The following is a 27,368-nucleotide window of genomic DNA, read 5'->3' on the forward strand; positions in this document are numbered from 1 at the left end:
CTAAAGTCTCCCTGAATGTAGTAGGCACCTTCAGCAGCCGCTTGTTCCCCCTCCTGCCAGTAAAAGATTCAGAGTCGCCTTTTTCTTGCCGCCAGGCCGGGCGGAAGGCCTGCTTAGGGCTTAGCCAGGCCTCCACGGCCGCGCCGTCGCAGTGCGTTGTGGGCGGGGTAGTTTCCGCCGCGTTTATGGTTGCATGGTACGTGAGTGCTGCGGTGAGTGGTTGAATCAAGTGAACTTCGTTTGTGGTAGATCCGTACATAGTCGGTGGTGCCCTCGTGGACCTCCCTTCCTTACTTGTATCGCTGGCTCGGCTCAGCTCTCTGCCCCTTCCCCACCCCCATTTCCTTACTTGACGAGTTTGGCGGCCAGGGCCCCAAGACTCGGGCTTTCGCCTCTGTCCTGGCTGCCGGTGGGTCTGGGGTAGGGGGCTTCCGACTTTTCGCCCCTTCTGCAGCCTGGCTCCCGTGGGATCCGGCCCCTTTTCAAGGACAGTTGTGATCCACGTGAGTCAACTGGCCGGTCTTCTTTGTGCATTTTCCTCAGGTTCGCGGACTGGAATATAACAGGCACCAGAGGATTCCTTCTCTGTCCCCTCGTCCTGAAACTTGCGACCAAGGTTGGATGTCCCCATATCCTTGTTTAATGGAGAGAACTCAACCAAGCTTCGTTGCTGCTAGCCCCAAAAGCATTTGATTTGTCTGTGAGAAGCTGAAAATCATCTTTTAGAAAGTTGCGCTTCGAATCTCCGCCCCCTACCCCCCAAATCCCTTAATTATGCTGTAGAAGTTGGGGCTTTTTGAACATCTCTCTCACAATCTGGTGCTGATTTAACTGCATAATGACTTTCTATTTCACTGGTATTCGAAGCTTTCCTAAACTTTGGAAGAGCAGCCCATACCTTGGGCTAGGCCCAGGTCACTCTTCTCTCTCTCTCTTTCTCAAAGACTGTTATGGCATCAGGAACCAAGAGAAGTGGTTTTCTCTTAAAACGGTGTCTCCACAAAATACCAAAGCAATGAATCTGCTGACTGCCAAAGCCAGATATGTCAGGAAAAAAGATGAGGGCAGTAGTAAGCAAGTTTCTGCTGATTCTCCTCACATGTTTGCAGCTGGAGCGGCTAAGAAGAGATCACAGATGAATCCTCCGAGTAAAGAGCACGTCTTGCCACCTGTGAAGAACATTTTTCAACTCCCGACAAAACCTCTGAATTCAGAGGAGTGGGATAAACTGAAGGAAGATTTCAAAGAAAAGGCTAACTTTGAAAATTGGATCATTTCACAGATGGTTAAATGCCATAGCTCTGTCGATGTGGCCAAATCTGTGCTGGCCTGGGTAGCTGCCAAAAACAATGGTATTGTAGGCTATGATTTGCTGGTCAAGTATTTGTATCTCTGCGTTTTTCATAAGCAGACATCAGAAATTATTGATGTCTATGAAATCATGAAAGCCAGATACAAGCGTTTAGAATCTGGAGCGTACACTCTTCTCATCCGGGGATTAATCCATACAGACAGATGGAGAGAGGCCTTGCTGCTGTTGGAGGACATCAAAAAAGTCATGATTCCTTCAAAAAAGAACTATAATGACTGTATCCAGGGAGCCCTCTTTCATCAAGATGTAAATGTAGCTTGGAATTTGTATCAGGAGTTGTTAGGTCATGATATTGTTCCTATGTTGGAAACATTAAAAGCCTTCTTTGATTTTGGAAAAGACATGAAAGGTGATCAGTATTCAAACAAACTGCAAGACATTCTTTTGTATCTAAGAAATAATCAGCTATATCCTGGGGAGTCACTTGCACACAGTATAAAAACATGGTTTGAAAGGTAATTTTGGTTTTTGTTTATATGTATATTTTTATTTTAATACCGTTACCTAAAACTAGCCTCCTCTGTTTTTTTTATTAGTTGCTGAGAATTACTCTAGTCAGATTATACTTTCTTCTGTCTCTTAGAAAGATTGTTTCCCCTTTAAGACAAGGTTTTCTTTCTCTTTAAAAAAGTAGCAGCGTAAATAAGTTGTGCTAATCTCTACTCATCACATAAAAGGGAAATTATAGAACACTTGTTTTTATGTATTTTTTTTCCTTTTAGAAGGATCATTTATTTTGTTTTCTGAGGTGTCTAGTATGATGTGAATATTTTCAAATAGCACTTGTGGCTGGAGTTCATAGCAAGAAAACTGGAGCTGTCTTTGGGTCATATTAGTATTTTCAGAAGTTCTTCTGAAACCTAGTGACTGGTATGATGTGTACATATATATTCTGTTTAATCTGTGCATTTCACCAGCTTGAATAGTTAGAGGGGAGAGAGGAATCCTGCTCAAACCTGATAGGTGTTAAAGAAGAAAATCTTCATCCTTCCTGTTTTTGATCATACCGTCATTTGAGTGTTCTCTCCAAGGCTGTCCTTTGCTTTGCCTTTGCTTTTATTCATGTTACTGGCTGTGTGCATGCTGATTTATTGCTTCAGTCTTTTGTTCTCTTATTTCTTTACCACTAATTGGCTTCAGGCTCTTTCCTACAGATTCATTCCTTTTGTCTCTATTTTTCTCTTGCTTTTCTACTATATATTATCTTTACAGAGCTTTGAAGTAGCAATCATGCTTAATTATCTTTCTTAACACATTTATTGAATATCCACAGAGGAGCTAGGTTGTGAAAATCTTGGAATGGGAAGGATTTTGGATTTTTTTTTTTTTTTTTTTTTTTGCTGTACGCGGGCCCCTCATCGCTGCAGAGCACAGGCTCCGCGGCCATGGCTCACGGGCCCAGCCGCTCCGCGGCACGTGGGATCTTCCCAGACCGGGGCACGAACCCGTGTACCCCACATCGGCAGGCGGACTCCCAACCACTGCGCCACCAGGGAAGCCCGGATTTTGGATTTTAATGTTATCAAGAGTGCTGGTCTTGGAGTAGTTTTTAAAAAGTAACTGCCAAGGGCTTCCCTGGTGGCGCAGTGGTTGAGAGTCCGCCTGCCGATGCAGGGGACACGGGTTCATGACCCGGTCCGGGAGGATCCCACATGCCGCGGAGCGGCTGGGCCTGTGAGCCATGGCTGTGGAGCCTGTGCTCCGCAGCGGGAGAGGCCACAACAGTGAGAGGCCCGTGTACCGCAAAAAAAAAAAAAAAAAAAAAAAAAAAAAAGTAACTGCCAAAACAGTGAGAAAATATGATTAGAGAGGAATTAAGATTTGAAACAGGGAGATCTGTTTGGAGGCAATTGTAGGTTTGAATGAGGGATGATGAGATCTTGAATTAAGAACTGGGAAAGGAGAGAAGGCAGTAGAATCAGTAGGAATGGATGGTATTTTCTGTACGAGGAAAGGATAAGTTGATTGAGCAAATAAACCAATACGTAGTTTTGAATGCCTCCAATTTTAGGCTTAGCACTGTGCATGTTCTGTGATGTAAGATCTATTATAATGGCATTCATGACCTAATTGGGAATACAATAGTAGACAGTTATCTCAGAGTGGTGTATAAAATGATAGTGTAAGAGAAGAAATTACTCTGGACCAAGAACAATCTCTGGCAGCTTTATGGAGAAAGAGTAAAAATTTTTTTTTTTGTCTGGGCAGTGCGTCATGCGGGATCACGACCCGTGCCCCCTGCATTGGGAGGGCAGAGTCTTAACCTCTGGACTGCCAGGTAAGTCCCTAGAGTTGAGTTTTGATTTAGAGGTCTGGGCTGCTTTCTGGGCAGGTCCTGTGAAGACAGATTTCGAGTTAAAGATGAGGGTCAGATGACAAGAGAAGCAAAGGGAAGGAGATCCAGAGTAGAGTACCATCAGTTACTTAGCCCCATCACAGTGTAAGCAACCACTCTTCTAATTGAACCATTCTAGGGGAGTATCCTGAACTTCTCAGAGCTCTTTCCTATGGATTTTCTAAATACAATGAATATCTTTCTGTTCAGTAGGGATTTGACCCTCTGGTGATTTGGTTTTGCAATCTTTTTTGTAGTGTTCCTGGAGAGCAATGGAAAGGACAGTTCACCACAGTCCAGCAAAGGTAAAGGCCAATGTTTTATTTTTAATTTGTTCGATTCAGGTTCAGTAGGTTGTTCTTACTTATTTAAAAAAAAATTAAGAATACCTTAGAAACAGGATAATTAAGTTAGTTAGGATAGCCAAGAAAAAAGTCACGGTTTTGCATTTGGCGAATTTGTAGTGCTCAAAATGTTTCTTTTAGTAGGTGCTGTGAGCCTGGTGTGACGCCTCAGAAATGTTTTTCCCTAGAGATTTGGGACCCAGTTGTGTTTTAGGAATGACTTTAAAAAGTTTGTCTGGGTGCCAGCCATCTACTGTTTTGGGTTTTCTGGCACACTATTTTGTTACATTGTCTGGATTACAAAAAGTGAGATGTGTATGATGATCGCAAAAGTTATAATGTTATTTTTTAAAACTACCTTTCAATTTCCTCATGTCCTAGAATTATTCATTGTAGAAAAAGTTCTTTTCCAGGACATTATTTAACACATTTAATTGTAATTACAGTGGTCAGTGTTTGGGCTGTGGAAAAACTGTAGAGTCTATTCACCTGAGTTCAGAAGAGTATGAATTTCTCAAGGAAAAAATCATGAGGGATGTGATAGATGGAGGTGACCAATATAAAAAGACGACACCTCAGGTGAGTCTGGAACAGGTCTTGTTGATTCCTGGATTGCTTGTCTTGAGCAGGGGTCGACAACTTTTTTCTGTAAAAGGCCAGATAATAAGTATTTTAGACTTTGTGGGACATAACGTCTCTGTTGCAGCTTTTCTACTCTGCTGTTGTAGTGAAAACAGCCACAGAAAATACATAAATGAATACAGTAAAACTGTATTCATGAAAATAAGTTGTGGGCTGGATTTGGCACACTGGCCATAGTTGCCAACCTTTAGGAGAGATTGCTTTCGACTTTCATAGAATAATTGGGTTAGACTGTCATCCATCTATTGAAGTCAATCCTATTTCATCTGCGCACAAGTGCACGTAAGCCAAAAAGATAGATGCTTATTCTTTGTCTAGGTGCTTCCAGAAAACTGTTCAGTAAACTCCCATGAAAGCATTATGGTTTCACACAAGTTTTCTAGTCAAGAGAGTGTAATGTAACTTGACAAAATTTTTTCCAAGTCTTCTTTTTATCGAATTTGATTCTTGAAGTCATTCTTAATAGCTTTATTTTGCTAATCTTCAGTACTTTATGCTGGTTTACTAAGATTAAGTTGAAGTAACATGCTTTTACCTTGGGGAAAGGTTATCCTTGGGGAAAGGCTGCCTATCATCTCACTGAATGCTTTTTCTTCAAGATACCAAATAAAAACGAGAAGTAAAAATTGTTCTGCCTTCTCACGTTGACTTAAAGTTATCAGAAAATACCCCTACTAGGAAGACTTTTAATTCTCAGAATAAAGTCAGAATCTGGTCCATGAAAACATTATCTTCACTTTATGGAATACCTTTTAGCTGACTTTATTGGTAAAATTATAGTTAACATTTATTAAATGATCCTAAGAGCTTTATATTCATTATCTCATATCTTATTTAACCCTTACACTACCCTATAAGATACTATTTTATTCCTGTATTACAGATAGAGTGATTGAGACTTCGGGAGGTTAAATATACCCTAGGACGCTCCACTAATAAAATCAAGGGCAGACTGACCCCAAAACTTTTGCCTTTATACTCTGCTGCCTCTCATTGAATGAAAATTCAATTCGTAGTTCTATATGTACTTGACAGCTGACTGGCTGTAGCAGCTCTTAATGCCTTAGGAATTTCTGCCAGCTAAAATGATTTCAACAAATTTCCTTTCTCTCATCCAATATCTGCTGAACACTTAATGTTTATCTTTGGAAGCAGGTGCTAAGATAGATTCAGGGTTGTGTAAATCATGCTGTTTGCTACCAAAGACTTTACATTTCTTTTGTGGGCTAATTGAACATTCTTCCCATCCTGCAACTTTTTATTTAATAAAATTTTCAACCAAAAGAAAAAGTTAAAAAATAGCACAATGGACACCTACATACTCTTTGTCAGAGTAACCAGTTATTATTCCACATATACTTTCTGTCTCTATGTGTGTTTTTATGAACCATTTAAAAGTGAATTGGTAGACATGTTACCTTAAATATCTCAGCATGTATCTTCTTTTTTTGTTTGTTTTTGGCTGTGCCGCCCACCTTGCGAGATCTCAGTTCCCCCACCAGGGATTGAACCTGGGCCACCGCAGTGAAAGCCTGGAGTCCTAACCACTGGACCACCAGGGAACTCCCTGTATCTAAGAATAAGAACATTCTATGTAATTAAATGCTACTATCACATTTAAGACCCTTCACATTAATTCAGTATCATTTAATAAAAACTGCATATTCAAAATTTCCCAGTTGTTCCCCCAAAATGTATTTTATAACTTTTTTCTTCTGACTCAGGATTGAATCAAGATTCACTCATTGCTTTTGGTTGTTATTATATCTCTCTAAATCCAGAGCAGCACCTCCCCCGCAACCCCGCCTTTTTTTGTTTTTACGACATTGATTTTTTTTTTGAAAAGTCTGGGTGGTTTGTCTTGTTCAGGGCTTCTCAAACTTTGTACCTCAGAGTCACTTGAGGATCTGTTTAAAATGCAAATTATGACTCATTTGTCCAGAGTGGGGTCTGAGATTCTATATTTCGAACAAGCTCCCAGGTGATGGGATTCTGGTCTTTGGACCACTTTTGAGTAGCAAGACCATGGACTAATTGTCTGATGGCTTTCTCTTCATTAATTCAGTGTAAAAGCTTTTGGGGTATGTTATACAGGCAATGCTGTGTGCTTCTTACTGCATCACAGCAGTCACATAATATCAGGTTGCTCTCTGTTGCTGATGCTAAGTTTCATCACTTGATTAAGAGGGTGACTGCCAGATGTCTCCACTGTAAAGGTGCATTTTTTTCCTTTATAATTTCCCTTTGTAATTTTTGTAATTAAAAATTAAGTAATCTGTGGAGTAATACTTCAAGACTGCGCAGATATCCTGTCACCCATTAACTCTTCACCCAGTGTTTTTCACATGACAGAGATGAGCTCTGCCTTCGGAATGGTGCAAAGTGATGATTTTCTAGTTCTTTTTTTTTTTTTTTTTTTAAGATGAACTGTGTTAGACTCCATTACCGTCATTATTCTTTTTGATGCTCAAATTGTCCCAAATTTGGCCTGTGGGAACCCCTGCCAAGCCAGCTCCTGTGTGTCTTTGACATCCTCCTAGCAAACCCGCCCCCCCCACCCCAATCAGTTTTTGAGCATTTCTGTGCTTTCTGGCACAAGATGTCCCAGGTTTTCACCTTGAATTGCTCCTGCCCCAGTCGTGGAATCACTAGTTGAATACTTTTGTTTAAGACTCTTAATGGCTAAACATTGCCATAATTTCTTCTTAATGATTCCTTCTGACTGTAATTCTAGTCTAATGGAAGGAAGATTTGTTAGTTTTCTCTGCTGACAAAGATTTAGAACCCAGAGCAAACCTTCCCCTCGGAGAGTGTTATACTGCAGGAGGAGTTTCAGACTCCAGACTGGTGAGAATAGCAAAGAGTAGTCATACATTTAATTACCATAATTCACAAAGCAACTGAATATATTCACAGAAGGATTGGGACATTTTATGACAAGGGAAATTGTCTCCTTTTCTCTTTCCAGGTGTTCTCCCCTTTCCTCGCTGCAGCTCCCCGATTCTGTATCCCATTTTTTTGTCATCTGCCTCTCACCTTTAAGCTATTGATTTAACATAATAATAACATAGCGACCATTTATGGAATGATTACCCTATGTCAGGCACTTCTAGGCCTATTACACTCACACCACTCAACAATCTTGAAAGGATGTCACCAATTTGAAGATGGGGAAGCTCAGGCTGAGAACCATATCCATGGTTAACAGGCAGTGAAAGAAGGCATATGGCTGGATTGGTTCAGGGTTTAGCTTTGGTAATATTGGTGAAGCAGAAGGGGCAGAGATGGATCCAGAGCATTTCTGGTAGATTGAAGTAGAACCAACTCTTTTTGGGACTAGAGGAAACAAATTAAGAATAGTGGATAAATTAAATGTGTAGATACAGCAGAGTTTTTCTCTGAAGAGCCGGAGAATTTTCAAATTGGTCATTTGAAAGTGAGAGAATGTTTGATAGTCTGAGAGAGCTTAAGGACAATTTTAAGCCTTGGAAGTTTGGATTATTTGTGGGAGAACTGAGGAGAGTATTGCTGGGTGGTGCTGAAGTCCCAACAACTACACTTGTAAGGGCATTGATCTGTGAGCCATTTTCAGCAGTCCTGGGCCATCTAGGTAGAAGGCAGCTGGATGGGATGGGATGAGATTTTGCTAGGGTGGTACCGTCGAGGGAAAAGGGAAGACAGGAGTTGAGGGTGTAGGTGAGAGGGTGGCTTAATTAACGGACCATGAGATCAAGGTTGGTAGAAGGAAGTAAAGATGAGTAGGAGCTCACAGATTAGGAGACGAAGGAGATAAAAGTGGACCGGAATCTCAGTGAGGTTGGAGAGCAAGCATAAAGGGAGTGAGAGTGATTAGTGTCTATTAGCGATTCGATTTGAGAGACGGAGGGCTCTGGAGTGGTGACAAAATCCAGGGTATGAGAGTTAAGCAGATGAAGAAACTGAGAGCCTAAATTGCTAGGTGGTCATCCACAGAGCTAATTAGAGTGTCCATATGATAATTTTAAAAAATAATAACTGCAACCATATTATGGAATGCTTACCAACTGCCGGGCTGGTGATGAAGTCTGTGAGTCCGGTGCCAAATTCTTAATAAACGTACAGATGCCTGGGACAACACAAGGTGATAGCAGAGAGGAGTCAGCAAACTATGGCCCACAGACCAAGTCCACCCTTCCACTTTTTTTTTTTTTTTTTTTTTTTTTGCTGTACGCGGGCCTCTCACTGCTGTGGCCTCTCCCGTTGCGGAGCACAGGCTCCGGACACACAGGCTCCGCGGCCATGGCTCGCGGGCCCAGCCGCTCCGCGGCATGTGGGATCTTCCGGGCACGAACCCGTGTCCCCTGCATCGGCAGGCGGACTCTCAACCACTGCGCCACCAGGGAAGCCCCCACTTTTTTTAAAAAATATTTATTTATTGATTTATTTTGACTGCGCCGGGTCTTAGCTGCGGCACGTGGGATCTTTGTTGCAACATGCGGGATTTTTTAGTTGCAGCATGCGGACTTCTTAGTTGTGGCATATGGGCTCTTAGTTGCGGTTGTGCATGCAGGATCTAGTTCACTGACCAGGGATAGAACCCAGGCCCCCTGCATTGGGAGCGTGGAGTCTTACCTGCTGGACCATCAGGGAAGTCCCTCTACCAATTGTTTTTGTAAATAAAGTTTTATTGGAACACAGCTACAGTCACTCATTTATATTTGGGCATACCTCGTTTTATTGCACTTTGCTTTATTGCGTTTTTTAAGAAATTGAAGGTTGTGGCAGCAATGCGTTGAGTAAGTCTGTTGCCACCATTTTTCCAACAGCATTTGCTCACTTTGTGTCTCTGACACATTTTGGTAACTCATGCAGTATTTCAAACTTTTTCATTATTATTGTATTTGTTATGGTCATTCATGATCAGTGGTCTTCGATGTTACTATTGCAAAAAGATGATGACTCACTGAAGGCTTAGATGATGGTTAGGATTTTTTAACTAAGGTATGTACATTTTTTAAAGATATAATGCTATTGCACACTTAATAGACTACAGTATAATGTAAACATAACTTTTAAAACAATTTTTATTGGAGTATAGTTGATGTACAATGTTGTGTTACTTTCTGCTGTACAGCAAAGTGAATCAGTTATACATACATCCACTCTTTTTTAGATTCTTTTCCCATATAGGTCATCACAGAGTATTGTTTTTTGTTTTGTTTTGTTTTTTTCTTTTTGACCACACTGTGCAGCATGCGGGATCTTAGTTTCCCGACCAGGGATTGAACCCATGCCCCTTGCAGTGGAGCGTGGAGTCTTAACTACTAGACTGCCAGGGAAGTCCCATTACAGAGTATTGAGTAGAGTTCGCTGTGCTATATAGTAGGTCCTTATTAGTTATCTATTTTATATATAGTAGTGTGTATGTGTCAATCCCAATCTCCCAATTTATCCCTCTCTCCCTTGCCCCCTGGTAACCATATGATTGTTCTCTACATCTGTAACTCTATTTCTGTTTTGTAAATAAGTTCATTTGTACCATTTTTTTAGATGCCACAAACACAACTTTTTACATGCACTGGGAAACCAAAAAATTTGTATGACTCGCTTTATTGTGATATTTGCTTTATTGTGGTGGTCTGGAACTGAACCAAACATGTATGCCTGTCTTGTCTGTGGCTTCTTTTGCCCCACAGAGTTGGGTAGGTACAAAAGAGACCATGGGCCCGCGAAACCTAAACTATTTACCATCTGGCCCTTTACAGAAAACCATTTGCTGACCCCTGGTATATATGAACAGCATAAGCCTCAGTTGAGGTGGAGAAGTAGCAACTTTGAAGGCGCAGTGGGGACTAGGAAAGGGTCTGTCCTTTCCCCTCAGTCCTATAGCATGCTTTGAGAGAATGAGCAGATACCACTTCAGAACTAAGTAAGGGGACTTCCCTGGTGGTCCAGTGGTAAAGAATCTGCCTTACAATGCAGGGGATGCAGATTCGATCCCTGATCAGGGAATTAAGATCCCACATGCTGTGGGGCAACTGAGCTCGCATGCCTCAACTAGAGAGCCTGCATGCCGCAAACTACAGAGCCCGCACGCTCTGGAACTCGCACGCCACAACTACAGAGACCATGCGGCCCTGGAGCCTGCGTGCCACAACCAGAGAGAGAAAACCCGCATGCCACAACTAGAGAGGAGCCCACGCACACGCCGCAACGGAAGATCCCTCATGCCTTGAGGAAGATCCTGTGTGCTGCAAATAACATGTGACTCAGCCAAACATAAATAAAATAAATAAATAAAAAATAAATCTTAAAAAAAAAAAAGAACTAAGTAAGGAGTCATTGATGATCTTAGGAAGAGCAGTGTCAATAGTACACCAAGGGTCAAAGCCAGGTTATAGCAACTGAGTGAACACACATTGAGGTTAAACTCTCCTTTTGAGAAGTTTAGCTGAAAACAGGAAGAAGGCAATGGGATAGTGGTGACTAGAGTTTGGTAGAGGTCAAGGGACGGTTTAGGGAGATGGGAGAGATGTGCATGTTCATAAGATGAAGAAAGGGTTGTCAGTAAAGATAAAAATGTTGAATAAGCAGGACAAGTAGTAGAGAGAATGCATTACTGATGAGCAAGGTTCGAAAGTAGGAGGGGTTGCCAAAAAGCACAGATGGGGAGGTTAGAAATGAAAGAAACCTCTCTGAGACTAGAAAAGAAAGAAGATGGGTGTGGATACAGATATATAGATGGGAGGCAAGAAGGCTGAGGCTAATGACGTGCTATGTTCAGTGGGATGCAGGGTGAGGGATGGGCATCAGTGGAGGATTAGAGAGAGTGAAGAAGGCTTGGGATGGTGCTTGAGAGGAATGGCAGAGATGCTAACTCAAGCAGAAGGATGTGGCAGGGAGTGGGGTGCTGAGACTTGAATCATTGAAGTTTGTAGGCATCACTCTCCGTAAATACATGGTTTAATATTTTTCCAACAGAGCATGGCTCACCCAGAGGAGTAGTGAAGACAAAATGTAGCATTGGTTCAGATTTTGGGTTTTGTTGCTTAGATATGGCAATGTAATAGGGAGCAGAGGAAGGTAGTTCAGATAGAATAGTTGACACAATCACCATGGGGCCCAAACTAGATAGGGAAGGAAATAAGGCCAGAGAGCACTTGTCTGGGAGGGCTCAGGGGCTCGTAGTCTCACTGTGGAATAAAGGAGAAGGTACAGTGACAATAAGGGAATGAAAACTGGAAGGCTGAGGTCAGAGAGCAGGTGACTAAAAATTTGAGGCTAAGATTTCAGAGGACAAGCCATTCCGGGCCCTGTCCAGATCCAGGGTAGGGCTCTCAGGGTGTGGCATGTGCCCCAGGGTAAAGTTCAGCTCCAGAGTGTCATTTCCCCCAAATTTTTCATCTTGTGTTTTTTTTCTGCTTACTATGTGTGTTAATTTGCTAGGGCAGCCATAACAAAACACCACAGACGGAGTGGTTTAAACAACAGAAATTTATTTTTGCACAGTTCCAAGAATCAAAGTATAGGCAGGTTTGGTTTCTCCTGAGGTTTTTTTTCTCTCCTTGACTTGCAGATGGCCCCCCTCTTGGTTTGTCCTCACAAAGACTTCCCGTGTGCTCAGGCATCTGCAGGTGTCTCTTTGTGTGTCCAAATTTCTTTTTCACATGAGAACACCAGTCAGATTGGATTAGGGCCCATCCTTATAATCTCATTTTACCTTAATCACCTCTTTAAAGGCCTTATCTTCAAATACAGTCACATTGAGAGGTACTAAGGGTTAGGACTTCAACATACAAATTCTGAGGAGGCCACAGTTCAGTCTATAACACCATTCATTGCAAATATGTATTAAAACTATATTGTGTGCTTCCCTGGTGGCACAGTGGTTGAGAATCTGCCTGCTAATGCAGGGGTCATGGGTTCGAGCCCTGGTCTGGGAAGATCCCACATGCCGTGGAGCAAATAGGCCTGTGAGCCACAACTACTGGGCCTGCGCGTCCGCAACAAGAGAGGCCGCAATAGTGAGAGGCCCCCGCACCGCAATGAAGAATGGCCCCTGCTTGCCACAACTAGAGAAAGCCCTCGCACAGAAACAAAGACCCAACACAGCAAAAATAAATAAATTAATTAATAAACTCCTACTCCCAACATCTTCTTTAAAAAAAAAAACAAAACTATATTGTGTTCAGCATTTTAAGTTATTTTGTACTGGGAACAAACAGCTGGAACTTCTATCAATATTACTTTTAAAAGCTTGTTTATAATTTGGGAATGTGAGGTATAAACCAAGGAGTAAGTACTAATCCATGTTGAGTTTGTCTACTTAAGAAAAATGTATGATTTCAGCTTACCTCCATAAGCATCTAAAAAGAGCATTATCAAAATTGTTTCAGGCTTATATGTTTTTACCAAGTAGTATGCTTTTGTTCAAAACAAAATAAATGAGATGGCACCCTTTAATGAAATGGTTCTCAACCTCATCTGCTTGTTATAATAGTTCAGGGGATGTTTAAAAATTACTGATGCTCAGACTCCACCCCCTAAGTGTACAGTTTAGTAGTATTAAGTGTACAGTTCAGTAAGTATTAAATACATTTCACATTATTGTGCATCCGTCACCACCATCCATCCCCATAACTCTTTTCATCTTGTAAAACTGAAACTCTATTATATAATAACTCCTCATTCTCCCATCCTCTGACAACCACCATTGTACTTTCTGTCATTATGGTTTTGACTACAAGTACCTCATGTAAGTGGAATCATACAGTATTTGTCTTTTTGACTGACTTATTTCATTTAGCGTAAGGTCCTCCAGGGTCATCCATGTTGTAGCGTATTACAGAATTCCCTTCCTTTTTAAGACTGAATAATATTCCATAGTATGCTTATACCACATTTTGTGTATCCATTCTCCATCAGTGGACGTTTGGGTTGCTTCCCCATCTTAGCTATTGTGAATAATGCTGTTACGAACATGGGTCTTTGAGACCCTGCTTGCAATTCTTTTGGATATATACTGAGAAGTGGAATTGCTGAGTCATATGCTACATTAATTTTTAATATTTTGAGGAACCTCCATACTGTGTTCCACAGTGGCTGTATTATTTTACATTCACACCAGTAGTGGGCAAGGGTTCCAATTTCTCCACATCCTTGCTAACGCTAGTTGTTTTCCTTTTCTTTTTGGTAGTAGCTATCCTAATGGGTGTGAGGTGGTGTCTCATTGTAGTTTTGATTTGCATTTCTCTAATGATTAGTGATGTTGAGCATCTTTTCGTGTGCTATTGGCCATTTGGCTGTCTTCTTTGGAGAAATGTCCATTCAAGTCCTTTGCCCATTTCTGAGTGGGGCTTGGGGTTTTTGTTGTTGAGTTTTAGGTTTTTGTTGTTGAGTTTTCTCTATATTTCAACTATTTTTCCCTATATATGATTTGCAAATATTTTCTCCCATGCTGTGGGTTGACTTTTTATTCTGTTAATAGTGTCTTTTGGGCTTCCCTGGTGGTGCAGTGGTTGAGAGTCCGCCTGCCGATGCAGGGGACACGGGTTCGTGCCCCGGTCTGGGAAGATCCCACATGCCGCAGAGCGGCTGGGCCCGTGAGCCATGGAGCCTGTGCTCCACAATGGGAGAGGCCACAACAGTGAGAGGCCCGCATACCACAAAAACAAAAAACAAAAAACAAAACAAACAAAAAATAGTGTCTTTTGATGCACAAAGTTTTTAAAATTATCATGAAGTCTAATTTGTTTATTTTTTCTTTTGTTTCCTATGCCTTTGGCATCATATCTAAGAAAATCATTGCCAAATCCAATGTTGTGATGCTTTTGTTCTGTTTTTGTCTCTTAGAGTTTAATTGTTTTAGATCTTACATTTAGGTCCTGGCTCCATTTTGAGTTAATTTTTGTATATGGTATTAGGTAAGGGTCAAACTTCATTTTTTTGTGAGTAGATATCCAGTTTTCTCAGCACCATGTGTTGAAAAGACTGCCCTTTCCCAATTGAATGGTCTTGGCACTCTTGTTAAAAGTCATTTTTAACATATATAAGAGGGTCTGGATTTATTTCTGTTCCATTGGTCTATATGTCTATTTTTATGCCAATACCACACTGTTTTAATTACTGTAGCTTGATAGTAAGTTTTGAACTCGTTGAGCATGGCTCCTCCAGTTTTGATTTTCCAAGATTGTTTTGGCTATTCAGGGTCCCTTGAAATTCCATTTGAATTTTTGGATGGGTTTTTCTATTTCTGCCACACACACACAAAAAGTCATTGGGATTTTGATAGCGATTGTATTGATTCTGTAGATTGCTTTGGGTAATGTTGACATTTTAACAGTATTGAGTCTTCTGATTTGTGAACATGGGATTTATTTCCATTTATTTCCTTTCAGCAGTGTTTTGTAGTTTTCATTGTACAGGTTTTTCACCTCCTTGGTTAAGTTTATTCCTAGGTATTCTTTTTGATGCTATTATAAATAGAATTGCTTCTGTAATTTTCTTTTCAGATTGTTCATTATTAGTCTATAGAAGTGCAACTGATTTTTGTGTGTTGACTTTATATCCTGCTACTTTGCTAAATTGATTTATTACTTCTGACAGTTTGTGTGTGTGTGTGTGTGTGTGTGTGTGTACTTGTATGGTTTTCTCTATATAAGATCATATCATCTGCAAACAAAGACAGTTTTACTTCTTTTCCAATTTGTATGCCTTTTGTTATTGTTTATTTTTCCCTTGCTTAACTGCTCTGGCTAGAACTTCCAGTACTGTGTTAAGTAGAAGTGGTACAAGGGGGCATCCTTGCCTTGGTCCTGATCTAGTCCTGAGGAAAAGCTTTCAGTCTTTCACCATTGAGTATGATGTTGGCTGTTGGTTTTTATATATGGCTTTTATGTTGACTTAGTTTCCTTCTATTTCTAGTTTGTCAAGTATTTTTTGTTTGTTTTTTTGTTTGCTTTTTTAATGAAAGAGTGTCAAATGTTGTTAAATGCTTTTTCTGCATTATTTGAGATGATCATGTGTTGTTTTCCTTTGTTGTGTTTATGTGGTGTATTATATTGATCAATTTTCATATATTGAACATCCTTGAATTCCAGGGATAAAGCCCACTTGGTCATGGTGAAGAGTCCTTTTAATATGCTGCTGAATTTTGCTTGCTAGTATTTCGTTGAAGATTTTTACATCAGTATTTATAGTTTTCCTTTCTTGTAGTTTAAAGACACTTTAGTATCAAATTAATGCTGGCCTCGAAGAATGAGTTGATAAGTGTTCCCTCCTCTTTAATTTTTTGGAAAAGTTTAAGGAGGATTGGTATTTGTTCTTCTTTAAACGTTTAGTAGAATTCACCTGTGAACCATCAGGTCCAGGACTTCTTTTTGTTGGGAGATTTTTAAATTACCGATTCCCTCTCCTTACTAGTTATAGGTATATTCAAATTTTCTTTTTCTTGATGATTATACCTCTTTGTTTGCATCTCTGTGATCAGAAGCAGCAGTCTGCAATCAGACCACAAATCCCCAATATTTGGAGGACAGGGTCCTTTTTGACCACCCTGGCTCCCATAAGCTGTGAGCAGACTGCTTCAGGGACATGTGTACAGCTGCCTGCCATGTGGTTTGGGATGAGAGGTGGGTAGCTATTGCTGTTCTAAGAGCTAAAACTGATTAAATTAACCACTGTTCATCATTTAAGGCTCCCCCTGGAAGTTGCAAACCTTCAACAGACTTCAGAGTTGCAAATTGTTACAAGATCAGACAGATTCTGTCAGTGCACTGTTGTCTAGTCTGTCTAGGGAGATTGATTCCTGGTGTGCTTTTCTCTGCCATCTTCCCCTCAAATTGATGAGTTTTGACACGTGTATACACCTTGGAACTGTCAGTGCTGTCAAGATAATGAATATATCTATCAATGTCAAAAGTTTCCTGCCACTTTATAATGACTCCCTCTTGTACCCACATACCACTCACTCTTGTCACCTCAGATAAACACCATGGGAATCATATAAGTCTTTTTTTGTCTGACTTCTTTTTTTTTTTTTACATCTTTATTGGAGTATAATTGCTTAACAATGGTGTGTTAGTTTCTGCTTTGTCTGACTTCTTTAATTCATAATTATTTTCAGAATTCACTTATGTTTTGTGTCTCATTCATTCATTTTTATTGCTGAGTAGTATTCCATTGTGTGGCTATATCACAGTTGTATATTCATTCACCTGTTAATGGATGTTTGGGTTATTTCCAGTTTGGGGCTATTACAAATAAAGCTAATAACATTTTGTACAAGTCTTTGTACTTTGTGCTTTTGTATTTGTTTCCTAGGGCTGCTGTAACAAAGTACTTCAGCCTGGGTGGCTTAAAATGACAGACATTTATTCTCTCACAGTTCTGGAGGCTAGAAGTCTGAAATCAGGGTGTTGGCAGGACTGGTCTCCTGATGACTCTGGGGAGATTCTTCCCTTTTCCTAGCTTCAGAAACTCCCAGCTTCTGGCAGTGCTTGGTGTTTCTTGGCTTTTAACTGCATCACTCCACTCCTCCTCCTCTTCTCTATGTGTCATCTCTTCTTATAAGGACATCAGCCATTTGATTTAGGGCCCACTCTATCCCAGTATGACCTCATCTTAACTAATAAGATTTGTGAAGATCCCCTTCTGGATAAGGTCACATTCCAGGTAGACATGAATTTTAGAGGGGACACTATTTAACCCACTACAACTTTTCTTTCTGTTGGATACACATCTAGGAGCAGAATGGCCGGGTCTTATGGTAGGTATGTATGTGGCTTTTTAAGAAGCTGCCAAACTGTTTTCCAAAGTGGTTGTCCCATTTTACATTTCTACCAGCAGTGTGAGGGGGTTATAGTTGCTCCACATCCTGGCCAGCACTTAACATTAAGGTCAGTCTCTTCACTTATAGCCATTCTAATGGATGTGAAGTGGTATCTCATTGTGGTCTTAATGTACATTTTCCTGATAACTAACAATGTTGAGCATCTTTTCATATACTGAATTGCTGTCCATATATCTTCCTTGGTGAGGTGGTGTTTAGATCTTTCGCCCATTTAAAAAATTTGGTTGTTTTCTTATTATTGAGTTGTAAGAGTGACTCTAGGTACAAGTCCTGTGTCAGATATATCTTTTTCAAATATTTTGTCTCAGTCTGGCTTGCCTTTCATTTTCACAAAATAGAGATTCTGATTTAATTGCTCTGGTTTGGGGCCCAGGCATCAGGGCTTTCAAAAACTCCCAGATGATTTTAAAGTGCAGTGGGGTCAGAACCACTGCTTCTAATGTGAGATTTTGAAGAACCCTAATGTGTGTATGACAGCTTCTTTTCTACAGGATAATTTTGGGTGAAAACCATAGTCATAGGTAAATTGTTAGTTTTTCTGTTTTAAAACCTTAATTTACTGTGCTTAGACATCACAACCAGCAGATGGCAATAGTGTAACATGTAAAAGATTATTCTAGGTTGTAGCCAGGTCAGTCAGGTTAAAGGATTTGATGAGCTTCTTTATCTTTCTTAAACTGAAAGATATCTGTGTAATTTTTGTTTGTCAAGTTAGTTATAGTAGATAAAGAGGGGAGCTGTATATGTAAATTTTAAGTGAGTGAAGCAGAACTCCAAATAATATCTGTGTACTACTGATTCAACTACATGAAACTCATTGACATCAATGAAGATAGAAAAGGTGAATTTGGAGCTATGGGGACAGTGTTAGTTTAATATCAGTAAGATTTTTTTCCCTCTCATTTTCCTTCATTCTAACAATAACATTAAATTACAGCCTTTTTTTTCCACATTTAGCTGTTCAGGTATGAATTTGTCTTTATTTAATCTTCTTGTTAGGGAAAATTTGAAACATATGCAAAAGTAGAGAGACTAGAATAACAAAATCCTAGCTCAATGATTATTAACTCACGGCCACTCTTATTTCATTTATACTCCCACCGTTCCTCCCTTGCCACTCAGATAATTGTAAAGCAAATCTGAGCTTAATCATTTGTCCTATAAATTGTAAATTCATTTTTAAGCAACCTTCTTTGTATCTCTTATCTTAAGAAATACTCCTTTGTAGAGTGATATTTTTCTTATAGAGTAGGAAATCCTTTAGAACAGCAATTCTCAAACCTTTTGGTCCCAAGACCCTTTTACATTCTTAAAATTAAGGACTCCTGAGAGCTTTTGTTCATGTGGGATTGTACTGTTTGATAATTACTGAATTAGAAATTAAAACTGAGAAACTTGAAAAATATATATTTTTTTAATTAATTAATTAATTAATTTTTTGGTTGTGTTGGGTCTTCGTTGCTGCGCACGGGCTTTCTCTAGTTGCTGTGAGCAGTGGCTACTCTTCAGTGCGGTGCGCAGGCTTCTCATTGCGGTGGCTCCTCCCGCTGCAGAGCACGGGCTCCAGGCGCGTAGGCTTCAGTAGTTGTGGCGCATGGGCTCAGTAGTTGTGGCTTGCGGGCTCTAGAGCACAGGCTCAGTAGTTGTGGCGCACAAGCTTAATTGCTCCGCGGCATGTGGGATCCTCCCAGACCAGGGCTCGAATCCGTGTCCCCTGCATTGGCAGGTGGATTCTTAACCACTGTGCCCCCAGGGAAGCCCTAAAAATATTTTTAATTTAAAATAACAATATAAAAACTATTACGTGTGAACATAAGTAATATCTTTTCTCAATAATAATTCTGTCATCTAAACAAAAGCAGTATGTGAGAAGAGAGGCATTGTCTTAAATATTTAATCTTTTTAATTATCTGGCTCAATAGAAGACAGCTGAGTTTTTATATCGGCTTCTGTATTCAGTCTGTTGTGGTTTGTTATTTTGGTGGAAGCATATGAAGAAAATGGAGGCTCAGAGATAGGTAGTCTAAAAGGGTGAAAGTATTTTATTGGCATTTTCAGATAATTGTTGTTATTCTTCTCTGATATTATACCAAATCTCCACTGCACACTTGTGAGCAAATGAGCATGAAAAAGGCAGATAATATCTTAGTATTATTATAAAAATAGTTTTTAACCTTACAGATCCCTTGAAAAGGTCTTAAAGATGCCCAGGGGTCCTCACACCAGAGTTGAAGAACCACTGCTCTAGAAATACTCTGCTTTAGATGTAGTTTCCTTTTTCTTTCTATTTGAAAAGCTTAAGTAAAATTTATTTTCCTCAATTTTATTATACAAACATATTAACAAAGGAAGTTAAAACAAAACAAAAACAAAGCAAAGCAATCTTACTACTCAGCATATCTTGTATTTAGTTTCTTTTATCCTCTTTTAGTTCTTATTCTTATTTCATCATCTTCTTTCACTTTCCAAAATGGAAAATAAAAATAATATTTATTAATTATATAAAATTTTCTGTTGAAATAGACAACTGAAAAGAAAGAAATAGTTGCCCACCATGGTCCTCTCATTTTGAACTTTCAGTGGAGCTCTTTTTTTGGGTAACTTTTAATGAAACTTTAATCATGATAGCAGTCCCCCATAATCCTGTGATTTAGAACTTCTTAAATAAAACTTTAATGACTTGGGATTCTGTTTTCTAGAAAAGAAATTGGAGGAAGGCAAATTGCCTGTAGTACATTTAATTGAGTTTTTAGGGTTAAGTTTAAATCAAACCATTTGTTCTGCTTGATAATATCTCTTCAGTTAATTGACAAAAGGGAGGCCTTCTGGTGTTTCTCTTAACTACAGATTTAAGACAGCACATGTGACCCAAATGAAATGTCGGTATAAAAACTGATCTAATGTAGGTTTTTTGTTTTGTTTTGTTTAATTTGAGAGTGGCAGCTGCAAACCATGAAAGATGTGAACCAGCTGAGCTCTTCATCACAATCTTCAGAACCTTCCACTCTGATCTTCTGTGGGTTTGAAGACTTGGTTATCTCTAAGATGCATATGAGGTTTTCCCCCAGATTAAAAAAAAATAATGTTGAGTGGTAAATGGCAAACTTCGGAGATTTGGTAGTTAAAAAAAACTGAGAAATTTAACGATTTGCAAATTATAGTTTTAAAACCATGTGTTTTGAAGTCTGTTTATAAAAAGCCCATTAATGGATAAATGGTCCTCAACTTGGGAACATTTTACCCAGTACATAATTAATCACTAATGCTCTTCCCCACTTCCTCTTCTTCAGCTCCACAATTAAAAACTAGAAAACAGGCATGTGATCTCTGGATCATCCAAGTGTATTGGTGCAAGAATTGTGGCCAAAAATTTGAAACTTCTAGAAAAATCAGTGATTTCAGAAGCCCAGGAAGGATAAAAATGTGAAAAGAGAAGCAGGCTGACTCCTTGCAGTGGCCTTCTTAACATCAGACATTTCCATTTCTTCGTCCTTCATTTGCTCTAAGATAGCACTTGCTGAAATTCTGCCACTTGGGATCCAATCATTTTTATGAGAATTACCTTGAAGCAGTGCATTTCCTCCTGATAGCTGGATGTGTTCTGTTTTACAAGGGAAGAAGAATTGTGTGTGGGTGTGGTTGGTTGCTGCTGTTTTAGATTTGGGTGGGTGACATGGAGAACATTTATGGGGGGGCAGCTCTGGGGAGGATGCTCGAGTGGGAGGTCTCATGTAGATTACAGTGCTGGAGGCAGAGGGACAGAAGCACCTTTAATTGAGGAAGTTTGAACAGGGGAGGAGTGTGCGAGGAGAAACTTATTTTTTTCTTAGGCCAAGGGCAAGAAAGCCTGGTCTTTTTTACACCCTGTGATCTTTTCTCCCTCAGATCCAGGCTACTACTATTATTATTATTATTTTATTATTATTATTATTATTATTATTATTTGCAGTACGCGGGCCTCTTACTGTTGTGGCCTCTCCCGTTGCGGAGCACAGGCTCCAGACACGCAGGTTAAGCGGCTATGGCTCACGGGCCCAGCCGCTCCGCGGCATGTGGGATCTTCCTGGACCGGGGCACGAACCCATGTCCCCTGCATTGGCAGGCAGATTCCCAACCACTGCGCTACCAGGGAAGCCCTATTATTTTTTAAAATAAATTTATTTATTTATTTTTGTCTGCATTGGGTCTTCGTTGCTGTGCGCGGGCTTTCTCTAGTTGCGGTGAGCGGGGGCTTCTCTTCGTTGTGGTGTGCGGGCTTCTCATTGCAGTGGCTTCTCTTGTTTTGGAGCTCAGGCTCTAGGCGCGCGGGCTTCAGTAGTTGCAGCATGTGGGCTCAGTAGTTGTGGCTCACGGACTCTAGAGTGCAGGCTTGGTAGTTGTGGCGCATAGGCTTAGCTGCTCTGCGGCATGTGGGATCTTCCCGGACCAGGGATCGAACCCATGTCCTCTGCATCAGCAGGTGGATTCTTAACCACTGCGCCACCAGGAAAGTCTAAGGCTACTACTATTATTGTTATATTGTAGCCCCATGATATAGTTTGGCACGGAAACCAAGTCATTTTTTATAAATTTGTACTTATGGGAAAAAGTATTTTGAGTTCTAAGTAACCATTTTGTAAGTTAATTTTTTTTTTTTTTTTTTTTTTTTGCTTAGAAAATGCTTCCTCAGATTTCTGATTCAGTTTTCTTTCACTGTTGACTAAAGGTATCAATTTTTATTGCCTTTTCATTTGTTCTTCCTAGAGACTAGAATAGTATAAATAAGATAGAAGATTAGAAACGATAGCACATGGGTACTGAAGGCTGACAGCTTACTTCTGAGGGAAGAGAAAACTACCAATGTGAAAGAGCAGCTGCTGAGATGTTGAGAATAATGACAAAGGCCTCCTCCATTTTCTACAGCACCAGACTCCTGATCTTTATACAGATGCCCCTCTTGCATTCTTTCTTATCTCAGTAAATAGAACGTTCTTCTTCTGGTTATTCAGATATCAAAAATGGCAGTCAACCTTGACTCCCCTCTTTCCTTCATACCCCACCACCAATCTACCAGAAAATCCTATTGCTTTACTTCAGGATGTATCTGACCACTTCTCATCACCTTTACTACTACCACTTTGTGATCCAAGGCACCATAATTTCTAGACAAGACAACTGCAGTAGCCTCCTAACTGTTCTCCCTGTTTCCCAGCACCCTGTTATCAGCCAGAGTGATCCTTTTCAGTCCATGTCAGATCACATCACTCCCTTGCTTAAAACTCTCCAGTAGCTTTCCATCTCAGGCTGAAACACAGAATCTTTACAGTGACCTGTAAGGCCTTTCACAATCCTACCCCTGTTAGCCTCTTGGATCGTACTGCGTTCAGCCATACTGGACTCCTTGGTGTTTCTTGGTCCTACCAGATATGCTCATGCCTCAGGACCTTTGCACTAGCTATTTCCTTTCCTCCAGATATCTGTGTGATTATTCATCTACCTGCTTCAGCTCTTTTCTTAAATATTGCCTTCTTAGAATGGTTCTTCCTGAACACCCTATTTAAAATTGCATGTATACCCTCACCCAAGCATTCTCCGTTTTCTGTCCCTGATTTATTTTTCTCCATAGCACTTACCACTGTCTGACATACTGTATATTTTATATGCTTTTAGTATCTTTTCTCCATATTAGAATAGAAGCTCCATGAGAGTAGGAAATTTTGTTCCCTGCAGTATTCCTATAATTTAGAACAGTGCTTGGCATAAAATGCTCAATTTGTTCAATTAATGAATAATAGTTGCCACTTATTAAATGCTTGCTATATGTCAGGCAGTGTGCTAGGGTCTTTGTAATTTCTGATCCTTTTGTTAATCCTACAAGGAAGGCAGAATCTCTTTTTTGCTAGGCCTCAGAGAGGTTAATTAAGTGGCTTTGTCGAGCCAAATTGGTTAGTAGCAGAGCTAAGATTAGAACCCAAGTCTGTCTGTCTCCAAAATCTGAGTTCTGTTCATTAAACTTCCCTTTGTTCATAATGAAATACTGGGTCCCTAAGAAATTTAGTAAGATATCATTTAGTGTTCCTCATTTGATAAAGTATGCAATGCATTTCTAACAACAGCTTCCATTTTGGATTATCTTCACTTTAAAAGATTAAAATGAAATAACATTAGATGTCTAAAGGAACATGCCTTAGTTATCTGGAATGTTTACTTGTATGAAAAAATACATTATTCCTCCAAAGTACAAGGTAGAAGGGAGTATACTTGTATTCTTGAAGAAGTCTAAGAGATCTTTTCAAATATTAATTCTGCTTCTTAATTTGTTTTAATGCTTTTTTTCTAAAGCAAACATTTATATAAGGCTTATTATATGCTAGTCACTACTATAAGTACCTTACAACTATTAACTCATTTAACATCATCTTTATAGTAACCATGGGAAAGTTGCCTCATGACTCTTGTTCTGACTGTTGCCAGGCAACCTAGTTACGTGTTAAGAAAAGTCAGATAAGGTCATCTTTTCCTAATGGGGGCGGAGATGAGGGCAGAGCCCTGAAGACAGTGCAGGGTAGAAGAGGAGGCTGTGATTTAGGTGACTGAAAGTGCAGAATCTGTATCTAGCATAGTGTCAGTCTGGAAAGGAGGAAAGGGACATCAAATCATTGCTGACGTTTTGATAGTATGAAGCTGTTCAGACTACCTCACTGCCTTTCCTTAATATCTTTTTTTAAATTAATTTTTATTGGAGTATAGTTGATTTACAATGTGTTAGTTTCTGCTGTACAGCAAAGTGAATCAGTTATACATATACATATATCCACTCTTTTTTGGATTCTATTCCCATTTAGGTCATTACAGAGTATAAGTGTAGGTCTCAAGCAGAGCCCATGACACCTCCTTATTATCCAGCACTACTTGTTAGCTATAGGTTGAAGCTTAGCAAGTGGTTCTTCTCCCTCAGGGTTTCAAGAAATAGGAAATAGAAGAGTTAAGAATTTGGTACATGAAAATATCAAACTTGAATCTGATCACCATCTAAAGCCAACTACTAATTTACAGGAAATATATGGGACATATCCAATATTATACCTCAAAGATACAATCATCAAATCCAAGCTAGGAAACTATAAGATAAACAACCTAGTTTTTCCCAATAAATCAATAGCAAGCAGAGAGAAAGAGAGCCAGAGAGAGGGAGAGGGAGAGGGAAAAGACCTATAGATCAAAAGCAATTTATGATTCATCAGTCATTTGCAGTGTATGGACTCTATTGGGCCATTAATTCCTCATCTGAACAATCAAAGAAATCTGAACATCAGTTGTTGGAGATGTTAAGGAATTATTGTTGGGACTTCCCTGGTGGCGCAGTGGTTAAGGATCTGCCTTCCAATGCAGGGGACGTGGGTTCGATCCCTGGTCAGGAACTAGATCCCACATGCATGCTACAACTAAGAGTTCTCATGTTGCAACTAAGGAGCCCGCCTGCTGCATCTAAGACCTGGCACAACCAAAAATAAATTTAAAAAAAAAGAAAAGAAATTGTTGGGGTTTTTTAGGTGTAATAATGCTAGTGAGTTGTGGTGGGTTCTTTTGGCCGTGTTGGGTCTTTGTTGCTGCGTGCGGGTTTTCGCTAGTTGTGGCGAGGGGGGGCTACTCTTCGTTGCGGTGCGTGGGGTGGGCTTCTCATCACAGTGGCTTCTCTTATTGTGGAGCACAGGCTCTAGGCGCACGGGCTTCAGTAGTTGCAGCACTCGGGCTCAGAAGTTGCGGCACGCGGGCCCTAGAATGCACAGGCTTCAGTAGTTATGGCATGTGGGCTCAGTAGTTGTGGCTCATGAGCTCTGGATCGCAGGCTCAGTAGTTGTGGCTCACGGGCTTGGTTGCTCCACGGCATGTGGGATCTTCCCGGACCAGGGATCGAGCCCATGTCACCTGCATTGGCAGGTAGATTCTTAACCACTGTGCCACCAGGGAAGTCCCGAGTTGTGTTTTAAAACTCTGTATTTTAGGGAATTCCCTGGCAGTCCAGTGGTTAGGACTTGGCTCTTTCACTGCCGAGGGCCAGGGTTCAGTCCCTGGTCAGGGAACTAAGATCCCACAAGCCGTGTGGCGCAGCCAAAAAAAAACCCCAAAACCATAAATATTTGAGAGCTACACAGTGAAATATTTATGGATGAAATGATGTGATGGGTGAGATATGCTTCAAAAATAACTGGGAAATGGGGGATGGAGTAGGTGGGGTTACATATGAAACAAGATTGGCCATGAGTTGATGAAGGTAGTTTATGGATTCATTGAGATTTATTATTATATTATTCTGTCTACTTTTGTATATTTTGAAATTTCCATTGTAAAAATCTTTTTTTAAAAACTGACATGTTGGGGCTTCCCTGGTGGCACAGTGGTTGAGAATCTGCCTGCTAATGCAGGGGAACGGGTTTGAGCCCTGGTCTGGGAAGATCCCACATGCCACGGAGCAATAAGCCTGTGCGCCACAGCTACTGAGCCTGCGCATCTGGAGCCTGTGCTCCGCAACAGGAGAAGGCCACGACAGTGAGAGGCCCGCGCACTGTGATGAAGAGTGGCCCCCGCTCGCCGCAACTAGAGAAAGCCCTCGCATAGAAACGAAGACCCAACACAGCCAAAAATAAATAAATAAATTTATAAAAAAACAAAAAAAAACAAAAAAACTGACATGTTAAATAAATGCTTATATACTTTCAGAATAGAAGTTATGAAGAGGGAGATTATAAAATACTGCATCCTTAGTGAATTTCATGCAGAGGCAACATCTTCCTCTAATATTTTTCCGCATACTCATAAAAGATGAAAGTAGTTTAGAAATGTAACCATAGAAAGTGAAAGTCCATTTCTTTAGTCAAGTAGTATTTTAAAAAGACTGAAAATTGTCATGTCATTTGCACATGGTAACATATTTCTGTTTCCATTTATGAAATGTGTGAGAGGTGAAATTTAGATCAGAGCTGGAGAGAGATTTCCTACTGAACCACATTGTTTTTGTTTTGCAAAAGGGCTATTAATATTTGTTCTGGAGTTAAAAAAAAAAAACCTGTACATGTTATTCCATTATGTAGTGAAAACTATAGCTAAAGTGGCGATCTGGAATGCTCCAGTGTGCATCTACCCCAGCCATTAGTGCAGACAGCAGCTCCCAATTGATTCTGGGTGGTTAGGCCTTCCATGAAGGGAAATTTGAACCTGAGAGCTTATACATCCTTAGCAGTGCTAATTGGGAGATCTGGAGGAAGGGGATTTCCACTCTTTGTTAATAAGCTCTCCAAGCACATTTCCTCTGTTTTTGCATTTTCCTCAGCTGTGCAGCAGCTGCAGGGAAGTAAAATGTGATTTCCTGCACTTAGGAGTGCTGGCTTTTCTTTTGGAGACTTATAATTGAAAGAGTGGAATGTGTATGGATTGAGCTACCTACACAGATGATTTCAACACTTTTTTTTTAAAACAAATTTATTTATTTATTATTTTTTTATTTTTGGCCACGCTGGGTCTTTGTTGCTGTGCGCGGGCTTTCTCTGGTTGCGGTGAGCGGGGGCTACTCTTTGTTGCGGTGCATGGGCTTCTCATTGCGGTGGCTTCTCTTGCAGAGAATGGGCTCGCAGAGCACGGGCTCTGGGTGCACGGGCTCAGTAGTTGTGGCTTGCGGGCTCCAGAGTGCAGGCTCAGTAGTTGAGGCACATGGGCTTAGTTGCTCCACGGCATGTGGGATCTTCCTGGGCCGGGGCTTGAACCCATGTCCCCTGCATTGGCAGGTGGAGTCTTAACCACTGTGCCACCAGGGAAGCCCCTAAACACTAGTTTTTTAAAAATTGGCTCCCTGCATTTGTGCCAGTGGTA

At 40.4% G+C, this 27,368-nt stretch overlaps 1 protein-coding gene across 4 annotated transcripts in view; it reads left to right on the forward strand.

Annotated features, from left to right (window-relative positions):
- The first annotated feature begins 122 nt into the window (after positions 1-122).
- The window catches only part of PRORP (protein only RNase P catalytic subunit), a 123,581-nt gene continuing 96,335 nt past the window's right edge, over positions 123-27,368 (forward strand). The window contains exons 1-4 of one of the 4 annotated variants that reach the window (XM_082617397.1): positions 123-196; positions 544-1,827; positions 3,965-4,012; positions 4,498-4,630. In XM_082617397.1, the coding sequence (XP_082473523.1) occupies positions 839-1,827; positions 3,965-4,012; positions 4,498-4,630 (1,170 nt within the window). In that variant the 5' untranslated portion in view covers positions 123-196; positions 544-838. The other 3 variants (XM_082617395.1, XM_082617396.1, XM_082617398.1) reach the window with 3 other exon arrangements.

The sequence above is a fragment of the Mesoplodon mirus genome, assembly GCF_964341445.2.
Source record: "Mesoplodon mirus genome assembly, chromosome: 4".
Taxonomy (NCBI): domain Eukaryota; kingdom Metazoa; phylum Chordata; class Mammalia; order Artiodactyla; family Ziphiidae; genus Mesoplodon; species Mesoplodon mirus.